Below are 27,166 nucleotides of genomic sequence, written 5' to 3' on the forward strand. Positions count from 1 at the left end.
TTATTTCATTTGTTAAAATATCCGTAATACACTGAATAAAAATAAGCTAGTCTTAAATACTTAAATGAAAATAGAAAATAGTGGTACTTAATTATATGATCAAATGCCTCTTGTTTTCAGTTGCTGTGGAGCCCTCATACATTTCTGCAACAAAGATTTTTCTTTACATGTCTTATACAAAAAAAGCCTTATCAAAAAAGTCTTTGTAAAGAATGAAATTTTTACCTTTTTTTCCCCTCATATATGTACTGACAAGCCCCATTACTTATGTCAATTTATAATACCAGATAAATCCACTTAGGGTCTTTCCTTGTCATTCTTGTAAGAGGACACAGAGATCAAACAGCAAAAGACAGAGAACTGAGGCCCAGTCTACAGACAATAAGGTTGCTATGAAGGCATATACTTTGTTAGATGACAGACAAAAGATATTACGTATAAAAAGGGGGAATAGAAGAGCTACTTGGCTGCTTAATACAATTTATTCTCTTAATTTCAGAATGGCATCAAATACCAGTCATCTGTATCATATTTTGTCAAAATGCTATTAGTGAAATGGTAGATTCCCATGGCTATCCAGTTTCTTTTCAGTGGTAACTGAAACCACACAACTGCTCTCAATCAACTTGAAATCATCCCAATATGATCGTGTTTTTAAAATAAGATTTAAAAATAAATCTACCATCATTATCACTCATGTTTTATAACTATATTTATTAATTTCCTCATTCAGAAAGAGAGAAAAGATTATACAAATGCTTGCCACTAATATATTCAATATCCTTTTACTTATCCATCTTTCCTTTTCAGATTTCTCTTATCTGTTTTTTTAAACTTTATTAACTTTTCCATAAAATATTAGACTTGGATTTTGGACCACAATTGATCTTCTTATTGCCTTGACACCTTTAGGATTTATTGAAATGCCCCTCTCCTGTTTCAGAGATGTCGTCAAATTGAGAATCTACAAACATAGTATAATTATAACTCGAAAAAAAAAGTGCCTTCTGATTTAGAGTATGAATAAAAGGGTTAGTCTCCGCATCATATAATAAGAGAAATCAGCTTAGAGCATTGAAAATGAAGTGCCAGCGCCTGACTGTATATATTGGCCCACACATTGTAAATACCTAAAGTTGTAAATCTTGACCTCTATAATCCCTCCTTCAACCACAAACTCCTATTCTTTCATTTATCTTACTCCCCCACTCTTCTCTTCATCTTTGATGCTCTCTAGTCCTTTAATCCTTCCTATTAATAATATAAAACATAATAGTTCACAAAATGTTGTACATTATTTAATTTAATCTTCTTAACAATCTGTATTATAATCCCTATTTTGGAGAAAATGAGACTCAGATTTAGAGACTCACCCAAGATCACACAGCTGGGACTTCTGATATCAAGATAAATGGAGAGGGAAGATAGTGTATTCTCATCTTACATCAACCATATAAATAACATAAAAAATATATATACTTTTAAAAGAAGAAAATATAGCCATCCTCAAAAAGGAAGGTCAACTTTTGGAGGACCATAAACCGTGTGTGAGAAAATTGTGTTCCATGTAATGAAGTGGTGAGAGGTGGGAGCAGGAGTCCAGACGTAACCAAGAGGCCTAGTGCAAGGATCCAGGCACATACTGCCACCTTCCAGGCTAGGCACAAGAGAAAAGGATGCCTGTCTTTAGGAAGGAGTAGAGCTTGGGGTAATTCATAGGACAACGTCCCTGGTAACTGGTAAAGTCAGGAAGATTGGGGAGCACCCAAGTTCAGAAAACGAACTCCCAAGTTCCCCATCTGACAGGATATAATGTTCATTCCTTATTCTCACTATCAATGACTCCAACCAAACCTTAGCAGATGTTTCTAGACTTCCCAAAAGATGTGCTGTATAAGCAGGGACCATAGTCTTTCCGGCAACCTGAGCTGCAGTGAGGAATGCATAAAGAAAAGAACTACCAAATGTTGTAAGAGCATTATCTCCATGAAAGAGTACAAACTCAGTAAGAGGTAGGGAGGGGTCAGGGATCATAGATAATTCAAAATATAACTTTCAAAGAAGTAAAATTAATACACTCAAATAAGTGAAGATTATTGTATACATGAAAGAAGGAAAGGCACTTACAAAAAAGAACCAATTAAAAATTATGCAACTGAAAAATGGTAGAACTGGGACTCAAACACAGGTCTTCTGCCTCCAAGTTCCATGTTCTTTCCTATGATACTACAGTTACCCCCCACATACACACAGACACATATAGATGCTTATTTGCTTATTTATTTAGCTTCCTCATTACTCTGCCTCTATGCATAGTCTTGACCTCATGGTCCATCAAAGGAGCCCATTATTCTTTTATCTCCACATCATCTACTCCACTCACCTTGAAAATTCATAATCTTGTGGTTCTCAACCTCGGTTGCATATTAGAAATACCTGGAAACTTAAAAAATTATATACACTGCAACTACCCTAGACTAATTAAATCAGATCATCTGGGAGTAGGACTCATGCATTGATGTTCTTTTTAGAAGCTCCTTGGATGATTCTATGAGAATAATTGCCTTTATCTAATTTTGTTTCAGAAAGGGCTAATTATTCACCAAAATTTGTGCCTTCCCTTGCATAGTATAAAGTTGTCACTAGGAAGCAGCTGCTGAACTAGGGAGCCCTTCCCGAGCACCACCTATATCAAGGTAGGGCCAGGTGATTAGCTCTCAGCATTAGAATGTGACCTGAAATAATGTGTATCATTTCTGAGAGAAGGAAGTTAAGAAGCAGCATATAGTTTTCATTCTTTTTTTCCATCTGCTAAATGGACACAGAAGACTTGAAAGGTCTAGCAAACGCAAAATCACAGGACAGAAGGAGCTGGGTCCATAAATCACCACTTAAAGAAAAGTCATGCTCCGATCAAGTCTTATATCATCATAAGACTGCTGAGAGAAAAATATTTATTTTAAGCCTCTAAATTCTGGGGTTTATTTCATCAGCTACAGTTACCCAGCTAAATAGAGAAATTGGTACCTTGAAGTGGGTGCTGCTGTGAAAACAAGCTCAAATATTTGGCATTAAATTAGTGATCAGGAAGAGTGTGGTTGGTCTTAAGAGTGTGAATGATGGTCTTTAAGGAGGTTAGTGGCTGGAACATAACAAGCAAAATTTTAGTACTTACATAGCAATGAGGGTACCAAAAATAGAAACCACTATGGTTGCCCATGGGAGGGAAGGGTCAGAGGTAAGGGCATGTGTGTACATTAGGAAAGGCTAAATAAGAATGAGGAGATATAGATATGAAAATAGATAATTACCTATTTTACTACTTCAGATCAAGATAGCTTAATTTGGCATTCAGTTAAAAAACTATTTGAACTGTTTAGTCTGTCTAGGTGGCTCTGATAGTAGGATGCTAATGGAAAGTTTGCTTTAGATGGGAAGCAGAATAACGGTTTTAATTTCCCTTCCAGACTTAATGCTTCTCAGTTGAAGATAAAAATCTGGACTTTTGAAGGCAGGATGACAAGAGATAGATTTGGGAACACAAGCATGCAAGTAATGGAAATAGATGAAGGCACTCAGGAGCAGTAAAAATCAAGAACAAAGAAAAGCTTAAAATGTAGAGGGTATACAAAGTAGAAGCCAGTGAAGGAATGAATAAACAAAATAAATCATGATGGTTTCCTTACATAGTACATATCACATTATGTTGCCTGTTTTATATGAGCTTATAATTGAAACAGACGGTTTTGTTTTTTTCAAATGTTATTTTCCCACCTTGATTTCAAGATCCTTAAATAACAAGAACCACTCTCCCCCTTCTTTTATATTTTCCACCCCCAGCACAGTCTTACACATACAGTAAAACTCAACGAATTTTTGATTTGCTAAACTTGGCAAAGAATTCCACTTCCCTCATCCATCCACCCCCAAAAAGCCCAAATCTCTTATTAAAAGCAGTTTTGTAATTTCCTGCATCAACCCCTGCAGGTAAATTTACAGAATTCTTGGCTACAAGTAGTGAGGGTTTAAAGAAACATTGTAATGTATAGGTGGTTTTCTAAGAGATGTTGTATCAAGTTGATGACAATGGGAAAGATCGTGAACCTATGGCTAATTTCTTAATGAAGAAATAGAAAGCCAAACACAGCCTCTAGTGAGGCACAGAGGAAATAGGAATTGGGAAGTAAGGATTTATGACTTTGGGGCAGATAAGAGTACGAAACAGCTTCTAGCATTATTCACTAAATGGTCCAGCTACTGATTAAATGCATTTAATTTGACACTAGGATGCTGAAATGCACATCATTACAAAACACACCTCACTACAGACCACATGTTCCTTAGACTTTTTTCTTCTCCTCTAACCACCCCCTCTTGTATTGAACCTAACCTTCATTCTCTTTCCTATATTGTCTCATTTGAGGGCTTATATTTTTTTCTCCCTTTGATGCATATGGATCTGTGTGTATACATGCTCATGTGCTTTTGGTAGTAGTGGTTTCCAGCATCTTTGGTACTGCACTGTGCCAACTCTTTGATTCTCTTTGAGACTGCCTCACGAACTAAAGAGAAATGTTTGCATGAACTGTTTCTTTTCCCAATGCTGGGTTTTAAATTGTTGAAGTGAGAATGGATCCTCACTGAGCATGGCTAACTAGAAATCAGAAAACAGATAATCCAAGTTTCAATTGCTGTTAGGCTGTGGATAAACAGGTAAACGTGGAACAGACAGTACAGAGTGGTGACAGAGGAAGACTAAGGACAAATGCCGCCACAAGTGCACTGGGAAACAGAAAAGTAAATGTAGATGTGGCAGGTGGCGGAAGGGGCTGGCAAGGAATAAATGCTGAAGAGTGGAAAAGGGTAGGAGGTTAGCCTAGGTTGGATAACCTAAGTGTAAGTTTTGGCGTCAAATCCCTAGGTTTAAATTCTTACCTGTAGCCAAGTGATCTTCAGCAATTAAAAGCATGAGCTAAGCCTCAATATTTCCACCTAATTCAAAATTTGAGGATTATATTATATAAGTACATTGCTTAGAACATAACATGGTATTCAGTAATTGACAGCTTTTATAATTATGTTCAAGGATGCAAGGGTCCAAAACAGAACTGTTAGCCTACCAGTGCTGGCAGCTTTTTTTTTTTTTTTTTTTTTTTTTTTTTTTGTGAGGAGATCAGCCCTGAGCTAACATCCGCCAATCCTCCTCCTTTTTTGCTGAGGAAGACGGCCCTGGGCTAACATCTGTGCCCATCTTCCTCCACTTTATATGGGACACCGCCACAGCATGGCTTACCAAGCAGTGCGTCGGTGCGCGCCCGGGATCCGAACCAGCGAACCCCGGGCCGCCGCAGCGGAGCGCGCGCACTTAACGGCTTGCGCCACCGGGCCGGCCCCGGTGGCAGCTTTTGAGAAGAGCAAATAGCTGTAAATCAAAGAAAAACCTGTCGCTCACAGGCAGGAGAAAGAGTCAGAAGAGTCACACTCTAGGCCACAAAGCAGTGAACCTTTTACTAAATACTCAAGTTTAAAACCACACAGCTTAACAGTAACTTTAATTTTACCACTAGGTGGCAATGATACAGCTGAATTTCACTGACAAATTTTAAAAACAGTGAGCAAATCCAGACAGAAATTCCAAGAAGCTTTTTAGTACACATTTTCATTTTAGAAAAATGAAAAATTCTTTTATATACAATTTAATTTATAGCAGAATGTGTAATTATCTGATTCAATATGTATGTTAACTTCTGATGCTTTTTTCCTCTGTGCACTGAGGCAATTCACGCAACAAACAATTTTTAAACAGTTCTCATCACAGGTTAGTCTTTTAAAAAAATCTGGACACAGATCATGAAGATAGCAGAAATTATGGAAAGCTAAAAATCTTTTTGAAGTTTTAGAATTCTAAGAAAGGCACTATAAAATGCAAAGTATTTCAATAACAAAGTTAAACTTTTTAAAAATGACTGACAAAGAACAATTTTCTTTTTTAATTTAGGGCCAAAACATGAAATAATATGGAGACACTTTGCTTTTAAATTACAAATTAAATTAATATTCATATAAGTAAAGTCTTTTCAATGTCTTGAATAAACATATTGATTTACTAAGCAAATTTATAAAAGTTCTGACGAATTCCAGAAGAAATAATACCTTTTTATAAGTGTCAAAATAACAAATGAAATTCCTAGACTATGACACTTTCCATAGTTATTTCTGCTTTCTTCATAAGAGGTCACAACCTACGGCTTATTTAAAAATAATAAAAACTTTTCTTCTTTTCATACCAAATAAAAGGGGAAGGGATGACAAACTTTTACAAATTATAGACATTTTCAAGTACACAGTTTAAAAAAAAAAAAAAAAGCTTTCAAATTCCCAGGATATTGCCCCACATAAAAGGTGGTAACTCATATCACCACATGTAACATTACAAAATCTGTGCTATAATTAGATGAATAAATAATAAACCTATACTGTTAACAAATTCATAATAAAAAGACTCAATTAAAACAAGCCTATTTATTCCCTTTGTATAAATAACCTAAAGTTCCCAAAATTTTCAACTCCCAGTTTTCTACAATACATCAGAATATCTCTTTATAGATCAGCTTTTATAGATCAACTTTCCAATAGTTTTCTAATTTAGCAACCACTTCCTATATATTTACTTCATTTCCAGAAAAATCTCTCCCTCTCCCCACCCAAACAAATGTAAGAGAATAGAAGTATGATTTCTAAGTTATTTTTATAATTCATAGATCACTGTTTCCTCCTAATGATTGGACTTCATTTTGAATTATTATAGATCACCCTGAAATCTAACAATATAGATATTTCTCATTCCATCAGCATATGCAGATATACAAAACGGATGACCATTTAAGATGGTTAGCACAAGAAAAGTTTACTGTGGCAGCCCACACAGATCAAATAACAGAATTCAGGAAAGCACTCCATCTGTTCACTGTTACCTGTAACTTTTGCTAGAAAATTTGGGGAATGCCACTGCAATGGAAGGGATAATTATAGATCTACAAAAGTGACTACACGTGTACATGTAATTTATATCTACACAGAATCAGCTTCCAATTATCTGTGCAAATAAAGGGACAAGAGACAGATGATGCAAAACATATAATCCTCAAACAACTTCAGATACATTTTTGTATCTGTATTTCACAGGACCGTCTGAGAATTCAGCACACAAAGAAAATTAAGCCATATTGCAATGAGGTTAAGAGTTACAAACACAATTACCAAAACAATAATAACATTGAAATGCCATTATTGACTTGAGTTCGTCATCTTCTGTTTATTTCTGATGGTGGCTCGAAGTTTACGTATCACCAGTCTATCAGGCAGAATCATATCACCTTGCTGTTCTAGATAATCCAATAAATTTTCAGTCCATTGGAGAGCAGCTGCATGATTAATATGTTTCTCTGGAATCAGTTCTATTTCCTCCTCCTCATTTTCACTGGATTCATCTGTCTGGCCTTGTGCTCTTCTGATGATTTCACTGTCAGTTAATACTTCATAGCCTGGTTCAGTACTGTCCACTTCAAGCCATCTTTCAATGGTCTCAGTAGTCACATTTTCCAATCCTTTCGTGTGTTGCAAAATGGTGGCCACAGTAGCCACTGAAATATCTTCTTCATCAAAGTCCAAGCCTTCTTTCTCCTCTATAGTAGGGAGAATCTTCTTCCATGCTCTGCTAATGGTAACTGGCTTTACTAAATTCCATGCCATTGCTATTTCATAAAGCGCATCTAGCAGAGTTAGCTTCTTCCAGAATGATCTGAGGTCATTACCTTCTTCCAAGTTGTTCTGGAGAAGACCTGCACGGTAGTTTCTCTTCATTGTCGCTATGACTCCCTGATCTGAGGGCTGAATCAACGAAGCCACATTAGGTGGCAAATATTTAGCAAATATTTGGCCATCATCTGACCTCAGGACATTTTCATTTGGATGTGTTGGTGAATTATCCAACAAGAGCACAGCCTTTTCCTGCAGGCCTTTGGATCTTAAGTACTCTCGAACTTGTGGCACAAAGATTTTATCAAACCACTGTCGGAAAATGGAAAGATCCATCCAGGCACCTTTTTGGCTGAAATAAGAGACTGGCAGGTTTGAGGTGTCAGTTGACTTGAACGAGCGAGGTTTCTTTGCTTTCCCCACAACACAAAGTTTAAGTTTGTGTAAACCTGTTGCATTGGCACAACACATGATAGTGACTCTTTCTTCAACTGACTTGTGCCCAGAGACAGCGCATTTACCTTTGATTACTGAAGTCCTGGAAGGCAGGCATTTCCAAAAGAGTCCAGTTTCATCTGCATTGTAGATTTGTTCAGGCTGCAGATTCTCACGTTCAATAAAGTCTCGAAAGTTGTTACAAAAATCTTCCACAGCAGTCTCGTCTCCATTTAATCTTTCATTTCTAATGTTAATCTCTCGAATGCTGTGCCGCTGCTTAAAACGAGTTAACCAACCGGCAGAGGGGTTAAAATCACCATCCATTCCCAAAGCGTAAAAGAAGAATTCCGCTCTTTTTGCACAAATTGGTCCGGACACGGGATTCCCTTTTGCTCTTTGCTGGTTGAACCATTCCAGCATGGCTCTGTCCAGTTCCTCATACATGGATGGCTTCATAGATTTCCTCTTGGCCAGAAGACTTGTGGAATCAGAACTGCTTGCATAAGTTATAATCTTTTCCTTATTTTTTCTTATATCCCGAACTGTTGTCTCACCGATTCCATATATCACTGCCAGTTGTTTGGAAGAACCTCCGTCTTCCAGTTTCTTGATTATATCAAGCTTATCTTTAATAGTCAACACCACTCGCTTCCGTTTCCCTGACATGGTGTGGCTCTGGGACTCAGGGACTCCCCCGACACTCACACTGAAGCAATCCCCCAAATCTTCCTTCTCTCACACAGGCTCACTCCAACACAGTCTTACACCCTCAAGTCTTTCAACCTTACCAGGAACCTCGTGGCCCTGCCCCCGTCCCCGGTTGGGCTTGGCCGGTAAGCAGACCGCAGAGGAGAGGGAGAGGAGAGGAAGTTTGAAGAAACAGGCCTTTAACTTAGACGAGCAGTAGAGGAGGCCCCAAGTCACCGCGGATAATCTGGTTTACAAACATTGGTTTTATTCCCCCAGTGGCCGCGAGAAAGACTCTAACCCCATCGTGACCACGATGACCTCCTTCACGCCCAGATCCGGGGTGAGCGCCCGTCCCTAACCCCTGCCACACCCCAAAGTTACCGCAAGAGCGGAAGAGCCAGGCAGTCGGGGACTTGTCCCCTTCCCCAGGGGGACAGTTACGTTTGCTCCCTTCCCCAGCAGCCAGCGTTCCACCGCAAGCCCCACTTGCCCGCGCTGGGCTGAGCCTGCACGGTCCTCCCGGCCCCTGACAGCCCGCCGGGCCCCGCTCCCCACCTCAGTCACAACCGGGACCCCGCACCGCTCCCCGACTACCGCGCGGCGACCGCTCCGCCCCCGGCACAAGCTCCCGGAAGACGCCCCCTCCCGCCGCCCGGCCCCGCCCTTTGCCGCGCCCAGAGGCGGGACTTCCCCTGGTCCCCGGAAAGAGGAGGAGTGTCGCTAGTCTGGAGCCGGTGCCTGGGGCGGAGGCAGAAGCGGAGGAGGTTTGAAAGGTGAGAGCGCGGGGGCGGCGCGGAGCCAGCCCGGGGCGGGGACTCAGTGTCGCTCCTGCTGCTAGTGGTTCGTTAGCGGGGCGGGAGAAGCCGCGCCTCCCGGCGGGCGGGGAAAAAAATTCCCGCGGGCGCCCTCGGGGTGGGCGGGGCAGCTCCCCTCCGCGCTCTTCTCCACACGCTAGCCCCCTGGGCTGAGCTGCCGTGGGCGGGTGTCAGTTCTTTCCGCGACAGGGAAGTGGTTAGTACTCACGTGAGGAGCTCGAGTGGTGTTTTCGCGGGTTTCTGGCCTTTCCAGACCCTTGTTGTTTTCTGGGTGCGGAGCTCTTCTAGGTTCCGGGGGTTTGTGTCGTCCCGCGCACGTCACTGTGAAGCTGTGTGTAAGGGTCCCGTTGCCTAGCTACGGCGCCCCTCCCTCCTGGAGGCCGAGTAGCGGACTGGCAGGTGTGCTGCGCTGGGTACCTGCGTACCGCCAAAGAGCCAGGTTTGTAATCATGCAAATGACTCTGGTGTTAAGCCCCGAAAGGATCTGTTCCTTGCTCTGCCACTCCTGCTGGATTTAGCGAACCAGCTTCAGTGTTACAGAGTTTAATGAATACTGTAGTTGTCCTGGATGCCAAAGCTGGCAAGGACCCACTTTATGCGAAATTGTGGAGTATTGATTGTGGACCATGATGCTAAGTGAAGGAAATTGGCTTTCCTCTCTTTATGTTTCTTCTTCTTTTCCTATTTCCTATTTCTCTCGTCTTGTGCTACCCTAATTTCCAGCCAGTGGAAGAATTGTGATAAATTTATTCACAGCAATGTGATAACTTAATCAAAAGCATACAATGTAGCCCTTAAATCATGTCTTATGCTGGCTTGTTATGGTGTCCCTAGTAATTTAATCAGATTGTCAGCTCCTTGGGAGCACAGGCCGTGTTGTTGATTTATTCTAGTAACGCCACAGCCTGTGCTGGCACATAGTGTACATTCAATAACTATGTCTTTGGTTTAATAACGTTTTCTCTCCAAACAGTCATATAAAAGAAAACGTCAAGGAGGGGTGATGTTTTATAAATAGGAATGCATCCCTTCTGATGGACTTTCAAGTAATGGTTGGGGTTCTACTGCCCTTCAAACCTTACAGTGTAAACTACCACCTACATTGTTGATAGGGCAAGTAAGTGATTCCCAGAATCAGTTTTTTCTTGAGGGTGAATTAGCCTCAAAGGCTAGAAGACAGGATATTTCTTCTGAGGAGAAATTCAAGTGGCATCATCAAAATACTTTCTTTTAGATGTAAAGTTACTATGTGAGAGAAAGCAATATGGATTATCACCTTTAACTTACATTCTTTGGCAGACAGCGCAGCTGTGTATGTGCCTCTTAGGTGATATTAAGCATGAAGCACAAAGATGAGATAGTATTGATCATCTTCATTCACTTATTTAATGCTTTCTGTTTGGAGTCTCTGTTTTTCTCTTTGCCTAAAGGTAAGATATCATTAAAGAAGCTTGATTAAATTCTCATTTCAAGAAAGTGAATGTATACTCAGCATATATAGAAATTACATCCATTTGCATGAGTTCTTTTTTGAGTGAATTCTAGCGACCAAGAAACGTCTTACCCATCAACATAGCTTTACCTTCTCATTTCTCTCCCCAGGTTCAGTTCACTCATCTTTTCTCTCTGTTGTCATTTTTCCCTCCCCAGCTAACATAAGTAAAAGTAAAATGACTTAAAAAGAGAAGCCAAGAATATTCAAATTATCTTCTTTTTCAATTGACATTATTGATATAAATGGCAATTATGAAATGTGAAGAAAGACCCTGGAAATTTGGCAGTTGGCCAAATGAAACGATTTATTTAAATAAAATTTGCCTCCTCAAATGTTCAATACTGCAGTTTTCCAGAATAAATTTTTCCTCATCATACACTGTTTTTCTTTGAAATTTTTACTTTTGGAATCAATGGAGAATCCCTTAAATTTTGTGATCATTGTCATCAATAAGATGGTAGAGGGAAGTCTGCAAATTTTCATCTTTTTTGCACATTCTTTTCTTGCCTCTTGGATAAAAAATTTCCAGAAGTTCCTGGCCTAACTCATGTACACTAAAATTCAGTTACATAATAATAATAAAAAAGCATGTTTGTAAACTCTAAACTATTTTAATAATTATTTTCTGAAACTAAATTTAGCATGACTGAGAGATAAAATAATGACTTTTTAAAGGCATAATTTTACTACTTTGTACAAATATAATATTGGCAGCAGTCATTGGTAGCACTGGACGGGGAATCAGGAGACCCTGGTTTCTAATCCCTGCCCTGTCACTAACAAGCTGTGTGATCTTCGGTAAGTTATTTAAACTCTATGTCCTTGGCTTTGATTTTTATAAATGAAGATAGATAATGTCTTCCTTCTAGGATCATTGTCAGGATTTAAAAATAGATATGAAAATTACTGTACATATAGGATTTTTTTATAGCTTAACTGTGTGCAGTCATAGGTGTTTTTATAGTGTGACATTCTTAATTGTTTCTACCATTGTCATAGAAATCACCTATTGATATGATAAATAACTTTTTTGAGCAAGGTATAGTTTTGCAAGATAATTATCTAGTGTATATGAAACTGCTTTTGAGTACTAATAAAATCATCTTTCACTTTAATGTTCCTACTGTGCATATTTGCTTTAGTGTATCTACTGAAAACATATTTGTCATTTGTTTTCATAAATGTTTTTTCATTATTTCTCCCAATTCAGACAGATTTGTTAGGCTTACCTTCTTATTACAGTGTAATGCACATACATGTGTATGCAAATTTAACTATATTTGCTTTAAAAAATACTTTTTTGTACTATGTGCCTTCAAAATATAAGCTGCCTAGTTGATCTGGTGCTTAATTAAAAAAAAATGACAGTAATCTGTTTAACCTGGAGAAGAAACTGGGTGGACATATTGTGAAGCAGTATGATGTACAAGAAAACTATACTTTTAAAGAGTAATATAGAGATTTTTAAAAAGGGTAATTTTGACCTCACCACACACAATTTTCGTCTTTGCTGATTTTAATGTAAGCTTTCTATAAGATGCAACTCAAGTCTAATTTCAAATAGCAGAATATTTGGACTATTGACTAGGATTTATTAGATTGCTATCACAATGCTGGCTGTATCTTGTAGCAGTCACTGTCATAAGGTCATACCTCAGCCTACAGTATAAAGATAATTTATGGTGTATAATCTTAGCAACTGTTGTTGTTCTGATTTTACATGAGGTATTACCATTATAGAAATAGTCACATAGCCTTATAAACATAACAGAATTTGTACAATGAGTAGTACCACCCCCCCCAAAATAGTAATAATCTTGGGAATTATAAACTTGCTTCAGTAGTACTGCCATTGCTCAAAACATTTTTGGCATTCTGTGCTTGGAATTACCTTCAGAGTTTGCTGCACATTTAAAAAATATCTTTAATGGTAGTTAATCTTCATCTTTTGAAATTGGATTTTATTTCTGGAAGCCACTAACAGTCCTTTGTAACTGAGACAAGTATTAAAGTAGGTATTTAAATTAGTCTTTGGGATAAAAAATGAAGTGTGATTATTTTCATATTTTTATGTATTTTTTGATACTATGGTTTACAGAAAATCTCTGGGAATATTCCGTGCCATGGTAAAAATATTGGAATAATCGGCCTCATAAGGTGATTTCTTTGAAGGAGATAGCACTCACTTGAATACATAAGCTCATATACATGTATTATGAGGTCAGTCTCGTTACATTGTGATCATATTTCTGTCCTTAGCAACCGCAGAAGTACATACGTCTTACTGTTTTGCTAGTTATCTTACTTGTCTCTAATTGTTCCTTTACTGTATACTTGTGATGATTTTAATGGAGTTCACCGTTTTCTGAATCAGAAACCTAGAGCATTTGTTTTCCTTCTCAATATCACGCTCTGCTTCACCATGAAACTTTTTTGTTTTTTTCACTGTAATTGGATTACTAGTAAGTTTTCTATTAGATTATACTGTGTCTTTAACTTGGAGTAGTTTAAAGCCATTGCCATTTTACTGAAGTATACAGAAGCTGTAACCTTAGTGGATTCATTCTCTCTCAGTTTTGCACTGCTCTTTTTATCTCAGTTACTACTTTATAACTTTCTTCATATAAACTGATTGATCCTTTATGTTAAAATTCATGCCATTTCTCTGTTTGAAATCCTTCTGTGCTAACAGGGTGAATCATTCTGGTAATTCCACCCTATTTTTCTGTACTTGTCTCTTTTTTTCCAGCATAAAGCCATTTTTCATAATTTGTTAGTCACACTTATTTACTGAGCATACTATGTTCTTTCTCAATGCCAAAGTTTTGACCTTACCATTTTTACCTGCCTGAAATTCGTTTTTCTTTCATTATTTCTGTTCAAATATAACTGATCCTTCAGAAGCCTATCGGATCATGTCTATTCAATAAAATCTTCAGCCAAGCTTGCTGTCATGATCTTCTTGCATCTTTACATTTTTATCACAGTTTTTTTGTCACTCATTTGGTACTAAATGAATACTACCTTGCATTTTTCTTAATTATTATATGTTTGTATGTTTTAGTTCTACACATGGATAATAATCTTCTGAAGAACAGGACCATGATTTTTCTATGTATCCCTTTCAGCATAACATATAGCATAATTCAGAATAGAGGTTCATGTGATTATTGCATAGATTTTCAGTAAATTATTTATTGAATAACTGTTCTACCATCTTCACTCAGATATTTCATGTGATTTTACCTTTGTGAACCCTCTTATAACACTTAATAAATATAGTTTGTACCATAAATTCATTCACTGTTGTAATCTGGTTATCATTATTATATTCCTAATAACTTTATTTTGTAGAAGCTTAAGTGAAAATGGTACATGTTAGAAGACGTGAAACAAGGAAAAATTCTAGAACTCAAGAGCGTGAGCAGAAATCTCGAGTTGATTGGAGGCGGACTAAAAGAAATAGTCTCTCACGATTATTTGATAGTGATGAAGAGCTGGATAGTGATGAAGAGCTGGATAGTGATGAAGAGCTGGATAGTGATGAAGAGCTGGATAGTGATGAAAGTGTTGACAATGATGAAAGTGTTGACAATGATGAACAGCTTGATAGTAACAAGGGGCTAGATAGTAATAAAAAGCCAGAAAATGAAAGAGAGCTTAAATTAATTAAAGTTGAAAGTGAAGGAAACAACTGTGAGCATCTCAATGCTGGCAGCAGTTCAGCATATGAAGAAGAAAAGAACAAAACCAAACCTGAAAGTATTAACTTACCAGATCATGAAAAGTATTCAAATCAAGAGGATGATGATCTCAACAAACACACTGGGCAGATAATGGAGGAGGATTTAGAAGAAGAACACATCAAGCGAGGGAAGAGAAAAAGGAACTCCTCTGTGATGTATGACAGTGATGAGAGTGATGACAGTGATATCCTAGTTACAAAAGTAAGTGTTAAACGTCCACGGAGAGTGGTTGAAGATGAATGTTCTTCAGTGGAGATGGAGCAAAAAGAACCTGAGAAAACTTCAGCTGCAAGAAAGCGAGAACAACTCCAGAAACTGAAAGAACTCTCAAAACAAAGATCTCGTCAGAGACGCAATAGTAGTAGAGATTTTGAGGTGTGTTATATTTTATTGGTTTTGTTACTGTTGTTAAATTTTTACTTAAAATATTTGACTTTTATAAAAATCAAAGTGCTGAGTCTGTTCTATTCCTCAGTAATTCTAGAATTTATTTTTTGATCAAGTATTTTTGAACATGTTTGATTTCACTATTGTATCTATTTTTTTTATCGTAAGCCTCAGTCCATCACTCTTTTTTAAAATTGAAAGACTATTTGGTTTGTGTGGTCTTTCCTGTTTTTAACTTCTACTTAAAATCTTTATGTCCATTTTAAACATTTTACATCACTTACCAATTTCAAAAGTTCAACATTTAACATGATAAAAAATTTTTTAACCTTAAAATATGAATTGAATTTCTGTGGATAATTTTTTTGGTTTCAGATTTAATCTTTTAATTTCACATCCATACTGACAAGTTCAAAGGTACAATTACTGAAGGATATGTTTTAATTTAATTAGGACTCTGAAAAGGAATCCTGCCCAAGCAGTGATGAAAATCAGGAGGAGGAGGAGGATTATGAATCTGATGAAGAGGGAGATGATTATATTATTGATGACTTTGTAGTGCAAGATGAGGAGGGCGATGAAGAGAATAAAAGCCAGCAAGGAGAAAAATTGACTACATCACAACTGAAATTAGTAAAACAGAATTCTCTTTGTAAGTTAAATATCAAGAAAATGTTTTATGACTTGTTCTAATCATGATATTATATCAAGTATCAAATCAGCCTTTTACTCTCATGTTCTAAATCTTTGATGAGGAACTGTGGTTTCATTTTCAGGTAACTTCAATTTGTCAGTCTGATAATAGTTTATTCTAGTGGTTTCAGGAACCCTTTACACTCTTAAAAATTATTGAAGGACCCCAAAGAGCTTTCATTTCTGTGGGGTGTATCTATCAATATTTACCATAGTGGAAATACAAAACAGAGAAATTTAAAATATATTTATTAAGTGACTAAAAGTAACATGAATAAACTCATTAAATGTTAACATAAATAACATTTTTATGAAAAATAACTGTATTTTCCCCAAACAGGAGAATAACAACATTGTTTTACATTTTAATAAATATATTTAATGTCTAGCTTAATAGAAGACAGCTGGGTTCTTATATCTGCTTTTGCATTCAGTCTCTTGTGATGTTTTGGTTGAAGTAGATGAAAACAGTTTTGCTTCATACAGCTAGTAGCTGGTAAAAGGAGAAGTATTTTTAAAGTATTTTCAAAACAATTGTGGATATATATATATATTTTTTTTTTCTCTAAGAATGCACTCTTTCCAAAATTTTTTAAAAGGGCATATTTACTAAAATTACGTGTAACATGGTTCAATTTAGATCTCATGATTTATAATAAAATAGTAGATTGAGGTAGGAATCAAATTTCAAGAAATTGATCAGTTATAGAGATGCCAGTGATAGGCATCTATATATTGAAAGTTAATACCTCTTTTCCCTATATCAATAGGCACTGGTTCACCTGTCTGGACATTTGAATCTCAGGGAAACTCAATTAGAAGGTATCCCATCATTCTGGATTATAATATCCAGAATGTGATAGAACATTTGTTGAGAGATACCCCCTCATACCCATTCCTGCTAATTAATGAAAAGTCCGGCATATGGGAACTGTTTTAACGTCCTTCTCTATCCTACACGTCTATGCTTACTTTTGTTTTTTTAAGAGCAGTTTAAGAATTATTGAAAAGTTGAGTGGAAAGTACAGAGACTTCCTATATAGCCCCTCACACACACAGTTTCCGTGTTATTAACTTTGTGCATTAGTTAGGTCATCTGACACAATTGATGAGCCAATATTGATAGATTATTATTAACTGTAGTTCATAGTTTACCTTAGGGCTCACTCTATGTGTTGTGCATTCTGTGGATTTTGACCAATGTATAATGATGTGACAGGTATCCTCCACTATAAGTAGAGAAGAGTTTCACTGTCCTAAAAATCCCTCTTGCTCTACCTATTCATCTCTCCCCTGAACCCCTGGCAACCACTGATCTCTTTAATATCTCCATAGTTTTGCCTTTGCCAGAATGTTTTATAGTTGGAATCACACAGCATGTAGCCTTTTCACATTGGCTTCTTTCACTTAACACATGCTTTTAAGTTTCCTCCATGTCTTAATGTGGCATGATAGCTCATTTCTTTTTATTACTGAATAATAATCCATTATATGGATATACCACAGTTTGTTTATCCAGTCACCTGTTGAAGGACATGTTGGTTGCTTCTGAGTTTTGGAAAGTATGAATAAAGTTGCTATAAATATTTGTGTGCAGGTTTTTCTATGGACGTAAGTTTTTAACTCATTTGAGTAAATACCAGTGAGCTCTGTGCTTACTTTTACTACTATGGAGCGTCTTCACCTCAGAGGGACGTGTATCTCATTTTTTATGCAGTTCATTTATCTTGTTTGTTCTTAATTGAACTGCTTCTTCTGGCTCTGTCCTTACAAGCTGTCTTTCCTCAGCTTGTAACCATATTCATGCCTTTCCTACCTTGAGTTGGCATGCTCCATTAGCCACTATTCTAAATCTTATCTTTTTGTTCAATTTCCCCCGTAACTACACAGCATTGTACTCAGACTCTTGCACTCATCCATCCAGTGAAATTGCTCTCACTAAAGTTAGTGATAACTTCCTAGTTGCCAAAATGCTTGTAAGTTCTTATATTAACCTGGTATTGCTCTTTGCTTTGCTACCAACCATTGACCACTCTCACTTTCAGAAAGTTCTTCTCTTTTCTTCTGTGATGCCACTCTTTCTTGCAGTCCCCTTTATAATATTGCTTTCCTCTTTTTCCACTTGCCGTGTAAATATTGATGTTTCTAAAGGTTCCATCCTCAAACTACCTTCATCTTGCTTTACTTCAGGCAGTCTCTTCCTCATAACTTCAGCCCAAACTATAGACAAAAAATCCCAAGCTTTTATTTCCAGCACAGATTTCTCCAAAGCCTAAGGCCCAGTTTTTCGTCATTTTATTGAACATTTTCGTCAGGGTGTCTTTCAGACACCTCAGGCTTAATATGTGCAAAACTAAATGATTGAGAGGTAGCAAAAGAGGTTTTGGGGTGATGGTAGAACTGTTGTTTTTTCAGTAGTGGTGGTGGTTACATAACTTTATGCATTGGTCATAGAACTGTACACCAAAAAGAGTGAATTTTATGGTATACAAAAAAGTAAAGCTCAATTAAAAAACCAAGTGGGTGTCCCCACTTGCAAAAAATAACCTCAATGGTTAATCAACTTTGCTTCTCTTTGTACTGCTAATACCCATTAGAGTTGGTGACACATTATAGGAACTCATAGTTGGATGGATGGATGGATGATTAAGATAAGCAAATTGTCTGAAGGCTCCTGGGTCTTATAGTTCAAGACAGAGAAATGTTAGATGTAACTAGATTTATTAAAGGATCAGAGGAAAAAAACTCACACATATGTTAGAGTGATAACTTATGATTTGGTTAATGTTTTTAGTACTTATCAATGTTTATGCCATTTATGAATATAATAAAATTAAATATAGGCAGTTTTCGAATTGCCAAGGGATTATGTTCTAAAAATTCCTATAAGTTAATTCTTACATTTGAAAATCAAAATATATTTTCTTATCAAAGCAATAACTTATATGTTGAATAATGAACACCACTCTATGGCCTAGGTTAAGTTGTAATTAGGCTACTATTCCCAGATTCATTCTTTCCCTGGCTTCTATAAGAGCACTGACGACTACTCATATTCAACATATGATCAAAATTTGGGAGAAACATTTCGTAACTCCAAATTCACTACTCAATTGAGAATCACAATCAGTGGCCTATGCAATTTTACCTTTTTGAGGAGAACAGTTCACCTGTAGGAAGACATTTTGTCACTTCCTCACTGTCTGCCATTTGGCTCTGAGAGATGCATCTGTAACACCTCAAAATAGAATAATTTCCCCTGCTGCTATGTGGTTGCAGCAGTTGAAGACAATCACAGTCTTTTCCCATTCTCATCCATCTCTGTTAGTATTTTTCTATATTTATTGTGAGACTGCAACTCCTAGAAAAGATATGATAGAAAGTAGAGGGATAGATTAGCAGTGATCCATTGTATTCCAGATCTATAATGTTCACATGCTAAAAATATTATACACAGGTAAAGAGAGAGGAATAACCTTCAGATTTTGTGGATGCTGAAGGTTATATTATTTTTCCAGTATTCTATCATATGATCAGAGTGACAGAGAAGGAAGTAGTAGATGGAAGAGTACATCTCAGTCTACTAGTGCCTTGCTGGATCAATACTTGCTAGAATACTGGAAATTAGACTAGAAGTGAACATTAACTTAGTCTCCACCTAGCAATTAAAAATCATTCTATCAGTCCGGCCCCGTGGCTTAGCGGTTAAGTGTGCGCGCTCTGCTGCTGGCGGCCCGGGTTCAGATCCTGGGCGCGCACCGACGCACCGCTTCTCTGGCCATGCTGGGGCCGTGTCCCACATACAGCAACTAGAAGGCTGTGCAACTATGACATACAACTATCTACTGGGGCTTTGGGGGAAAAATCAATAAATAAAAATTATAAAAATAAAAATCATTCTATCAACACAATGCAGAGTGAGCCTAAGAACAATCTCACAACCATTTATGTTAAATATTAAGTTCTAGAACTTTCCCTCTTGTTCTAGGATACGTAAAAAGTACCAGTGAAATCATATTGTGGCACAAGGGAAAGGTAACATTGCCCTGAAGACTCAGAGGAAGAAAATGGCCAGGAAAAATGTTTCGTTAAAGAAAACAGAAGAAAATTGTATAAAGCATTTTGCTTTGCAATCTGTGAAAAATAAATAGGAGAGAACAATTTGAGGTAAAAGGGAGCTAGCTAAGATAAGGATAAATTACCAGAAAATTAAAAATGTAAAGTCAGAAATAAAATCTATATTGAAAGCAGTAGAGAGCAAAAGTAACAGTACAGAAAATCTCATCAGTGATATGTAGGCTAAACCCAAGAAGTTCTTCTAGCATAGAAAAGAAAAAGAAGACAGTTCTGAGGGAGAAGATAGTACATGATGGATTAGAAATGAGGACCCTTTTTCACAAATTCCTGGGGGTAAAATACAGAACAAATGGAAATCTAAAGAAGAAAATAATATAGCTTTAGCGAGATACGTAAAAGGAGATTTGAATATACTGAGAGGCTTACCATGTTTTTGGATGGAAAGATATATGGACATGTGAATTCAAAGGTATGAAGAAGAAAATATTCTTGAGTTGCCAAACACACCCATTTACGGAGATTAAAGAGGCTCGCATCCCAGTAAATTGATGAAAGTAGATTTGCAAATAGACGTATAAAGGAAATATTTTTCTAATTGCTAGAATAAAGAAAAAGTTATCTAACCATTATTTTCAAAACTATAAAAATGGTTTAAAAATAGGTGCCATGTTAATGTGTTACATTAATATGTCAAAAGAGAAAAAAATCATAATTTCACTAGATTCTAAAAAAGCATGTGATAAAATTCAATGCCCATATCTAGTTTTAAAAATGTCTTAAAAAAACAGTAATATGAGCATATGTTCCTTACATAACAAAGAATATTTTAAACCTAGAGCCATCATACTAATAATGAAGCACTAGAGATATTCTCTTTAAAATAAAGAACAAGACAAAAATATTTCCTACTAACTTTGTTCTGCATGTTTTGAACAATGTAATAAGACGTGAAAGTAAAACAAGAAATAAAACTATTGAAAAGGAAAAGACATTTATATGTGAATATAATATGATTATATTGATGCAAGCTATAAGTTTCTGACTTATTTAACCAAGGATACAGAAGTTAAGAGAAAGGATATAAATACATTGAGAGCAGGAGTAGATGCAGCATATATTTTCATAGTTTTCTCATGTTCTTTTTTCCCTATGTGTGTGTGGGAGTGGGGGACCTGTCAGAGTAGAAAAGGAAGCCAATTTCTCACTCTGCCTCTGCTCTCTTACATTGGGCTTACACCTCCATTACAGAAGAAAGTACACGAACAATCTTTGTGCTTCTACCTAAGAGAATATTCTCTTGATATTTGAAATAAACTTAGCACTAGCAAGACCACATCCTCCTTAGGGCTGGGGGAGAAAGCAGAGTCAATGCTCAGGAATTCCTGAACAGTATATCTCTCTCCAGCTCTATAATGTCCCAGGAAGCTCCTTTTCCACAGATAGCTAAGAGAATCTGACTATTTTGGAATTAGTAAAATAGTTCAGAAAAAAAGGCTATATTCACAATAAATATGTAAAAACTGTAATGTTTTCTTGCACATAATAATTACTTAGAATATATAATGATAAATTCCATTTACACTAGCAAACAAAATAAAATTCCTAGGCCTAATCTTACAAAGAAAAACATGGCTTTATAGGTAGAAAAATAAACTTTACTGTGAAATAGAAAAGAAAACATGAATAAAAGGAGAGACACAGCATGTTTCTTGAAAGTAATAAATAGTACAAGAAGTTATTTCTTCTGAAATTAATGTTTTGATTCAGCTTTGCAAAAGAATCCTAAGGTTCACTTGGAAGAACAAATATCTGAGAATAAATAAAATTTGAAAACAGAGTAAATCGGAAGGAATTACTCCACCAGATACAAAAAGTTATCGTAAAATTGCAATAAGTACAGCAGTATAGTACTGGCATGAGAATGACAGCCAGGTCAATAGGGTAGACAGTGCTGAAACAAAATCTTAGCATATATGTGAAATTAATAATATGATAAAGGATCTACAGAAAATCAGCAGAATGGCTAGACTATTCCAATGATTGGGTGAGGGGAAATTGATTAACTCCCTTAGAAAAATCAAATTATGTATGAATACAAATATCAACAACATATTTCTCCTGTATCCTTTTGTAATTTTTTTAATAATCATGGAGGAAAGTTTTAAACAATATTCCCAGGATAGTCCACAGAAGCCTGTCCAACATAGGGATTAAAGTACTGAAAAAAGGCTCTGGAAGAGCTCTGAGCTCTAATCCTGATTCTGCCTCTGTCTAGTTGTATGACCTTGGGTAAGTTATTTCACCATTGTGAGAGTCCTTTTTCTTAATTTTAAGATGAAAGACGAATTTTATTTTCTCCAGTTTCCCATCCAAGTCTAAAATTCCATGTTCTGAAGTATAATAGTATCGGATCTGACTACCATGCAGAACAACATCTACCTAATGGGTGGTAGCATGAAATCTGGAGTCAGACTGCCTGGGTTCCAACACTTATTAGCTGTGTGGTCTTAGGGAAGTTTTTCATCCTGTCTGTATCTGTTTCCTCAAATAAAAATAAACGGAGGCTAATGATAGTACCTCATAGGCTTGTTGTGAGAAATAAAGGAATGTGTGTAAGTGTATAAAGCGATGCCTAGCATATACTTGCTCAATAATTTTTTTTTAATTTGAGATGCCAGGAGTGTGATTCCACCACCACCCACCCGTCCAGTCAAGCACAATGAAATCGAGGCCTTCCTCCTGACTCTTTCAAAGGAAATTCTGATACACATCGGTAGGAGAGGGATTCTGTGGTTAGGAAAAAACTGGTCACCTTAGTACCTCAATAAGGTGTTTCCTTAAAGAAAATACGTGCTAAAAATTTCTCCTAAAGTCTAAAAAAAGAGTTATATAGCCCTTTTAGTAACTAAAATATAAGTGAAAAGCTTTCTCCATGTTAAATCTCATTTTTGTTTTATTTCAACTGAAAGCAAAGTCAAAATTCACTCATGGATGCTAATAATAGGCCTTATTTTGCTTTAATCCCTTGCCAGGCATCTTCCACTTTTCCTGAAATACTCAGGCTGCCCTGAATATGTCTTTGCAGGTGCCCAGAGCAGAGCAAATGTTCTGTGTTGACCATATGGAGCTAGGAAGGGATCATGTTTGATAGAAAACATTTCCACAGCCATAGTAAACCTTGACCCAAGAGCAATGGGAAATAGTAGGGACTTTCTCTCTTATCATTGCCTGGCCTGTCACAACAGATGATTCCATGGACCAGATTGGGTTAGTAGAAAAGTAGGCTTATATATTTGGTATGAGAAAGAGAAGACATAACTTTTCTAAATTGATGTGGAAAATCCTAAATCTGGGGCAGCAGAAAGGGAAATGGAGTTTTTATAGCCATTGGGGTTCTGGCGAGGGTAGCAATTTCCTGGACAATTTTATATGTAACATGTTTTAGACAGGAGTTTCATGTACATATTGAACAATCTATCTTTAGAGGTTTCTCTCTTGCTCTCTCACTCTAATTGTCAACTTAGTAATTAAACTTAGGTGCACAGGGGATGCTTTTGATTTTTTTCCACAACATACCTTTTAAAATTCCCCAAATAGTTTTCCCTCACTAAGTTTGTAAAATGAAGATTACTTGAAATAACAACTAGAAACATTGGATTAGAAGCCAGAAATCTGGAAAATGGAGATTTGCTCAGTAACTAGACAAGTCACTGAGGCAGCTATAAAATTAGGATAATTTAGCTGTTTCTCTTATTTATAGTATTAATTTCTTTGCCTTACAGAAAGGAACCTATCATAGTCAGGGAATTGTTTTGTCTACTAATATTTATTTAAAATTAATTTCAGATTCTTTTAGTGACCACTATACTCACTTTGAAAGAGTTGTGAAGGCTCTTCTGATCAATGCTTTAGATGAATCTTTTCTGGCCACATTGTATGGTAAGTTAATATTAATAGAACAATTAATTAACAATTAATATTAATGGAACAAATAAAACCCCAACAATGGGTTTTTTTATTTTCCAGTTTTTAAACAACCTTGCTGTTATATATGTATATATATTATATGTATATATATTAAACAAAACTAAGGAAACCCATTCTTAAGGCCCTCCAGTTGTTCCCTCTAGGATCAACTATACCAGAAGTCATTCACATCAAAAACTTGTTAGTGTTTATTATTTGTGATGTGTGGCTGGTACAAAAGAAATATGCAATGGTTCCCTGCCCTTAGAGAGTTCACAGTGAATTTGAGGATATAGGACATACACTTATAAAACAGCAGGGTATTTCAACACCTATGTGTTGTCCCAGCCTCTTTAAGCATCTTGAATTTTATCAAAAGTTATATGCTCTTTTATGCTTTTGTGCCTTTGCTCATTCTCTTCCTTCTTAGAATATAATCCCTTCCTACCCTAGCTTTTCCAGGTAAATGTAAAATCATTGTCACTATGAAAGCTGTCTATGACCCACTTAGGTAATATTTGTCACTCCCGCATTTGTGCCGTCATTGTCCTGAGTATGGTGTACTCATGTATATGCACTTTTCATACTGTATTGAAAATGTGTTTTTGCCTTCCTCCCTTACAAGAGTGTGAGAAGAACCATACTTTATATATACACTTACCCTTGCATATAGCACAGAATCTGGCACTTAATAAAGACTATAACTATATGTTGTATTGAATATCTACCTAAGTGCCAAAATGAGATTTCATTCACAATTTATTAAACAAATATTTTTTGAGTGCCTACTAAGGACCAGACGTTATTTGAGGGCTGGGGATATGGCAATAACATATAAGATTCCTGCTCTCATGTTGCTTCAAGTCTGATGGGAGAGACAGACAATGAATGAGTGAACAAATATGATAATGTAATATGATTCATATTGTAATATGATTCATATTCAAATCATAATGTAATATGATTTCTACTAGTGATTAGTTCTTGAAAAAAAATAAAGTAGAGTAAAGAGATGGAGACTGATAAAGTAAAGTCTATGTTAGATTGGTCAAGAAGGGCTCTCAGGAGGTAACTTTGAACAGAAACCTGAGTGAAGTGAGGGAGAAAGTAATGCATGGATGTGGCAAAGAATGCAGCAAGTGCAGACCCTTAGGAAAGAGAGAGGTTGATGTGTTCAAGGAACAGTTAGAAGCCTGGGTGGCTCTTTTCTTTCCCTAATGCTCTAATGGAATGATTTTTTTTTACTTCATTAAAAAATTTTTTTTAATTTAAAATGCTTCTAACCAACTAACCAAGTATCTTCCTAAAACTATAGAAAGAAATCCTTAAGTATGCAACTGTTTAAATATTTTAAGGGCAAACTGATTGTTTTCACTGTTGTTCCCCTGAACAGATGGCACCAGGCAAAAATCATATGCACAAGATATGCTGACATCTCTTCATTATTTGGATAACCGCTTTGTTCAGCCTCGTCTAGAGAGTTTAGCTTCTAGAAGTCGTTGGAAAGAACAGTATAAGGTATACAGTTTTATTTGGTTTTGTTCTCTGTTGGGGAGTGGGAGTAGGAGACCTCTCAGGATTTCAGTATCTAGTCAGACTGAATAATCTTCTAAATGCTAAATGCTAAATTATTAGCATTTGTCTTTGTTAAATAATTAGCTTGTTGTTTCCTGTCTCCTCTAGAGACTATTATTATTTTAATCATTCACCCTAATTATATCTATCCAGTAATTAAGTAGTTTTAAATGATAAATAACTCGAGAACATCTTTAGGGATTAGCCCATCTATTAAAATGGGGAGGTTGTCTCACAGGATGTTAACTGTTGTTTCAGAAAAGAGTATTCCAAGTCAAAGTAGTTTAAGAAACAGTGAGTTTAACTTAAAGTGGTTTCCTTATTGGAGGACTTTTCAAGGAGCATGAAGATGTAAATTTATACTGTAAATCTTCAAGAGGGGGATGTAGAATATAATACCTTCCAAATTTGTGTTTTATTATGAGGCTTCTTTTCATGTAATACCTGTTATCACCTCCTAGGATACTTGATTTCCATAAAACATAATTTGAGAAACACTGGCCTAGGTCTTCTTTGACATCCTTCTCCCTCTTAAGATTTTGTAATTCTACCATTTTGGGTAGATTTTTAATTTACAAGATTAAAATTTAATTAAATTACATTTACATGATTACATTTATTTGAAATTTACATTTAATTTAAATTGACAAGGTTATTGAATTCCATGTCATCCTCTAGATTTCTATTTTATGATTTCTAATAATAGGGGTTGTACTATATGACTTTCAAGGTGGTTTTTTTTTTTTTTTGTACCCTATTTCTAACTTTATATGTTCTGATGATTAGCAAGAGGAAAAATGGCAAGATAATAGAAGCTCAAGTTCCTTACAGTCCTTCTAGCACTTAAATCGTTAGCTAGTCTACCTCATTTATGTCAGGAGATTTGGTTTCATCCAAGGCCTGTTGAGTCTTGAATTACCTGATGATAAATTAGCAGATGGTTTAGGTTTAAGGGACGGTTATGGGATTACAGAAAGAGTTAGAAGACTTCAATTTGGAAGATGGCTTGAGTTTAGGTCCACCATATACATCTTTTTTACTCTGGGTGAGTTTTTAACCTCTGTAAACTCCAGTTTCTTCCTCAGATATAGCAAGTATTTAGCTACTTTAAAAAGAAATATTTACTTACTTTGAAGGTAAAGTACGTAGCACAGCTCTTAGAACATGGTATAAATATTGTTTAATAGAAAAATAGCATATATTTATTGATCATTTAATTTTGTTGAGTAATTTACATGCAAAGAAAAGTATCTTATTTGATCTTCAGAGTAACCCTATGAGGAAGGAACTATTATTTACTCCATTTTGGAGATGAGAATACTGTGACTTAGAAAAATTGAGTAACATAGGGTTATGCAGCTGATAATTAGCCAGGCCAATATTTAACGTAGGGTTTCTCTGACTCCAAAGCCCATACCACTATGCTATATTATGCTTTACCATACTCTGGTAGGTTATGCTGAATTTGGATAACCCAATGTTGAAATAATAACTGTAAGATACCAGAAAGTATTAACATAAAAATT

At 36.3% G+C, this 27,166-nt stretch overlaps 2 protein-coding genes across 3 annotated transcripts in view; one reads left to right on the forward strand and one right to left on the reverse strand.

Moving 5' to 3' along the window:
- Positions 1 to 5,426: 5,426 nt before the first annotated feature.
- On the reverse strand, positions 5,427 to 9,449 carry JRKL (JRK like). Its single transcript, XM_058545366.1, has one exon. It carries the CDS (start codon positions 8,860 to 8,862, stop codon positions 7,288 to 7,290), a length of 1,575 nt encoding a protein of 524 aa, XP_058401349.1. The 5' UTR covers positions 8,863 to 9,449; the 3' UTR covers positions 5,427 to 7,287.
- Positions 9,450 to 9,498: 49 nt separating this feature from the next.
- The window catches only part of CCDC82 (coiled-coil domain containing 82), a 30,580-nt gene continuing 12,912 nt past the window's right edge, over positions 9,499 to 27,166 (forward strand). The window contains exons 1-5 of one of the 2 annotated variants that reach the window (XM_058545365.1): positions 9,499 to 9,659; positions 14,551 to 15,317; positions 15,783 to 15,981; positions 23,946 to 24,038; positions 25,459 to 25,583. In XM_058545365.1, the coding sequence (XP_058401348.1) occupies positions 14,565 to 15,317; positions 15,783 to 15,981; positions 23,946 to 24,038; positions 25,459 to 25,583 (1,170 nt within the window). In that variant the 5' untranslated portion in view covers positions 9,499 to 9,659; positions 14,551 to 14,564. Of the gene's footprint in view, positions 9,660 to 9,824; positions 10,141 to 14,550; positions 15,318 to 15,782; positions 15,982 to 23,945; positions 24,039 to 25,458; positions 25,584 to 27,166 lie in introns of those variants that run through there. The other variant, XM_058545364.1, reaches the window with a different exon arrangement.

The sequence above is a fragment of the Diceros bicornis genome, chromosome 7 (genome assembly GCF_020826845.1).
Source record: "Diceros bicornis minor isolate mBicDic1 chromosome 7, mDicBic1.mat.cur, whole genome shotgun sequence".
NCBI classification, from domain to species: Eukaryota; Metazoa; Chordata; class Mammalia; order Perissodactyla; family Rhinocerotidae; genus Diceros; species Diceros bicornis.

Coding starts and splice junctions, on each gene's coding strand:
- JRKL (XM_058545366.1), bottom strand. CDS start 8,862: ATGTCAGGGAAACGGAAGCGAGTGGTGTTGACTATTAAAGATAAGCTT.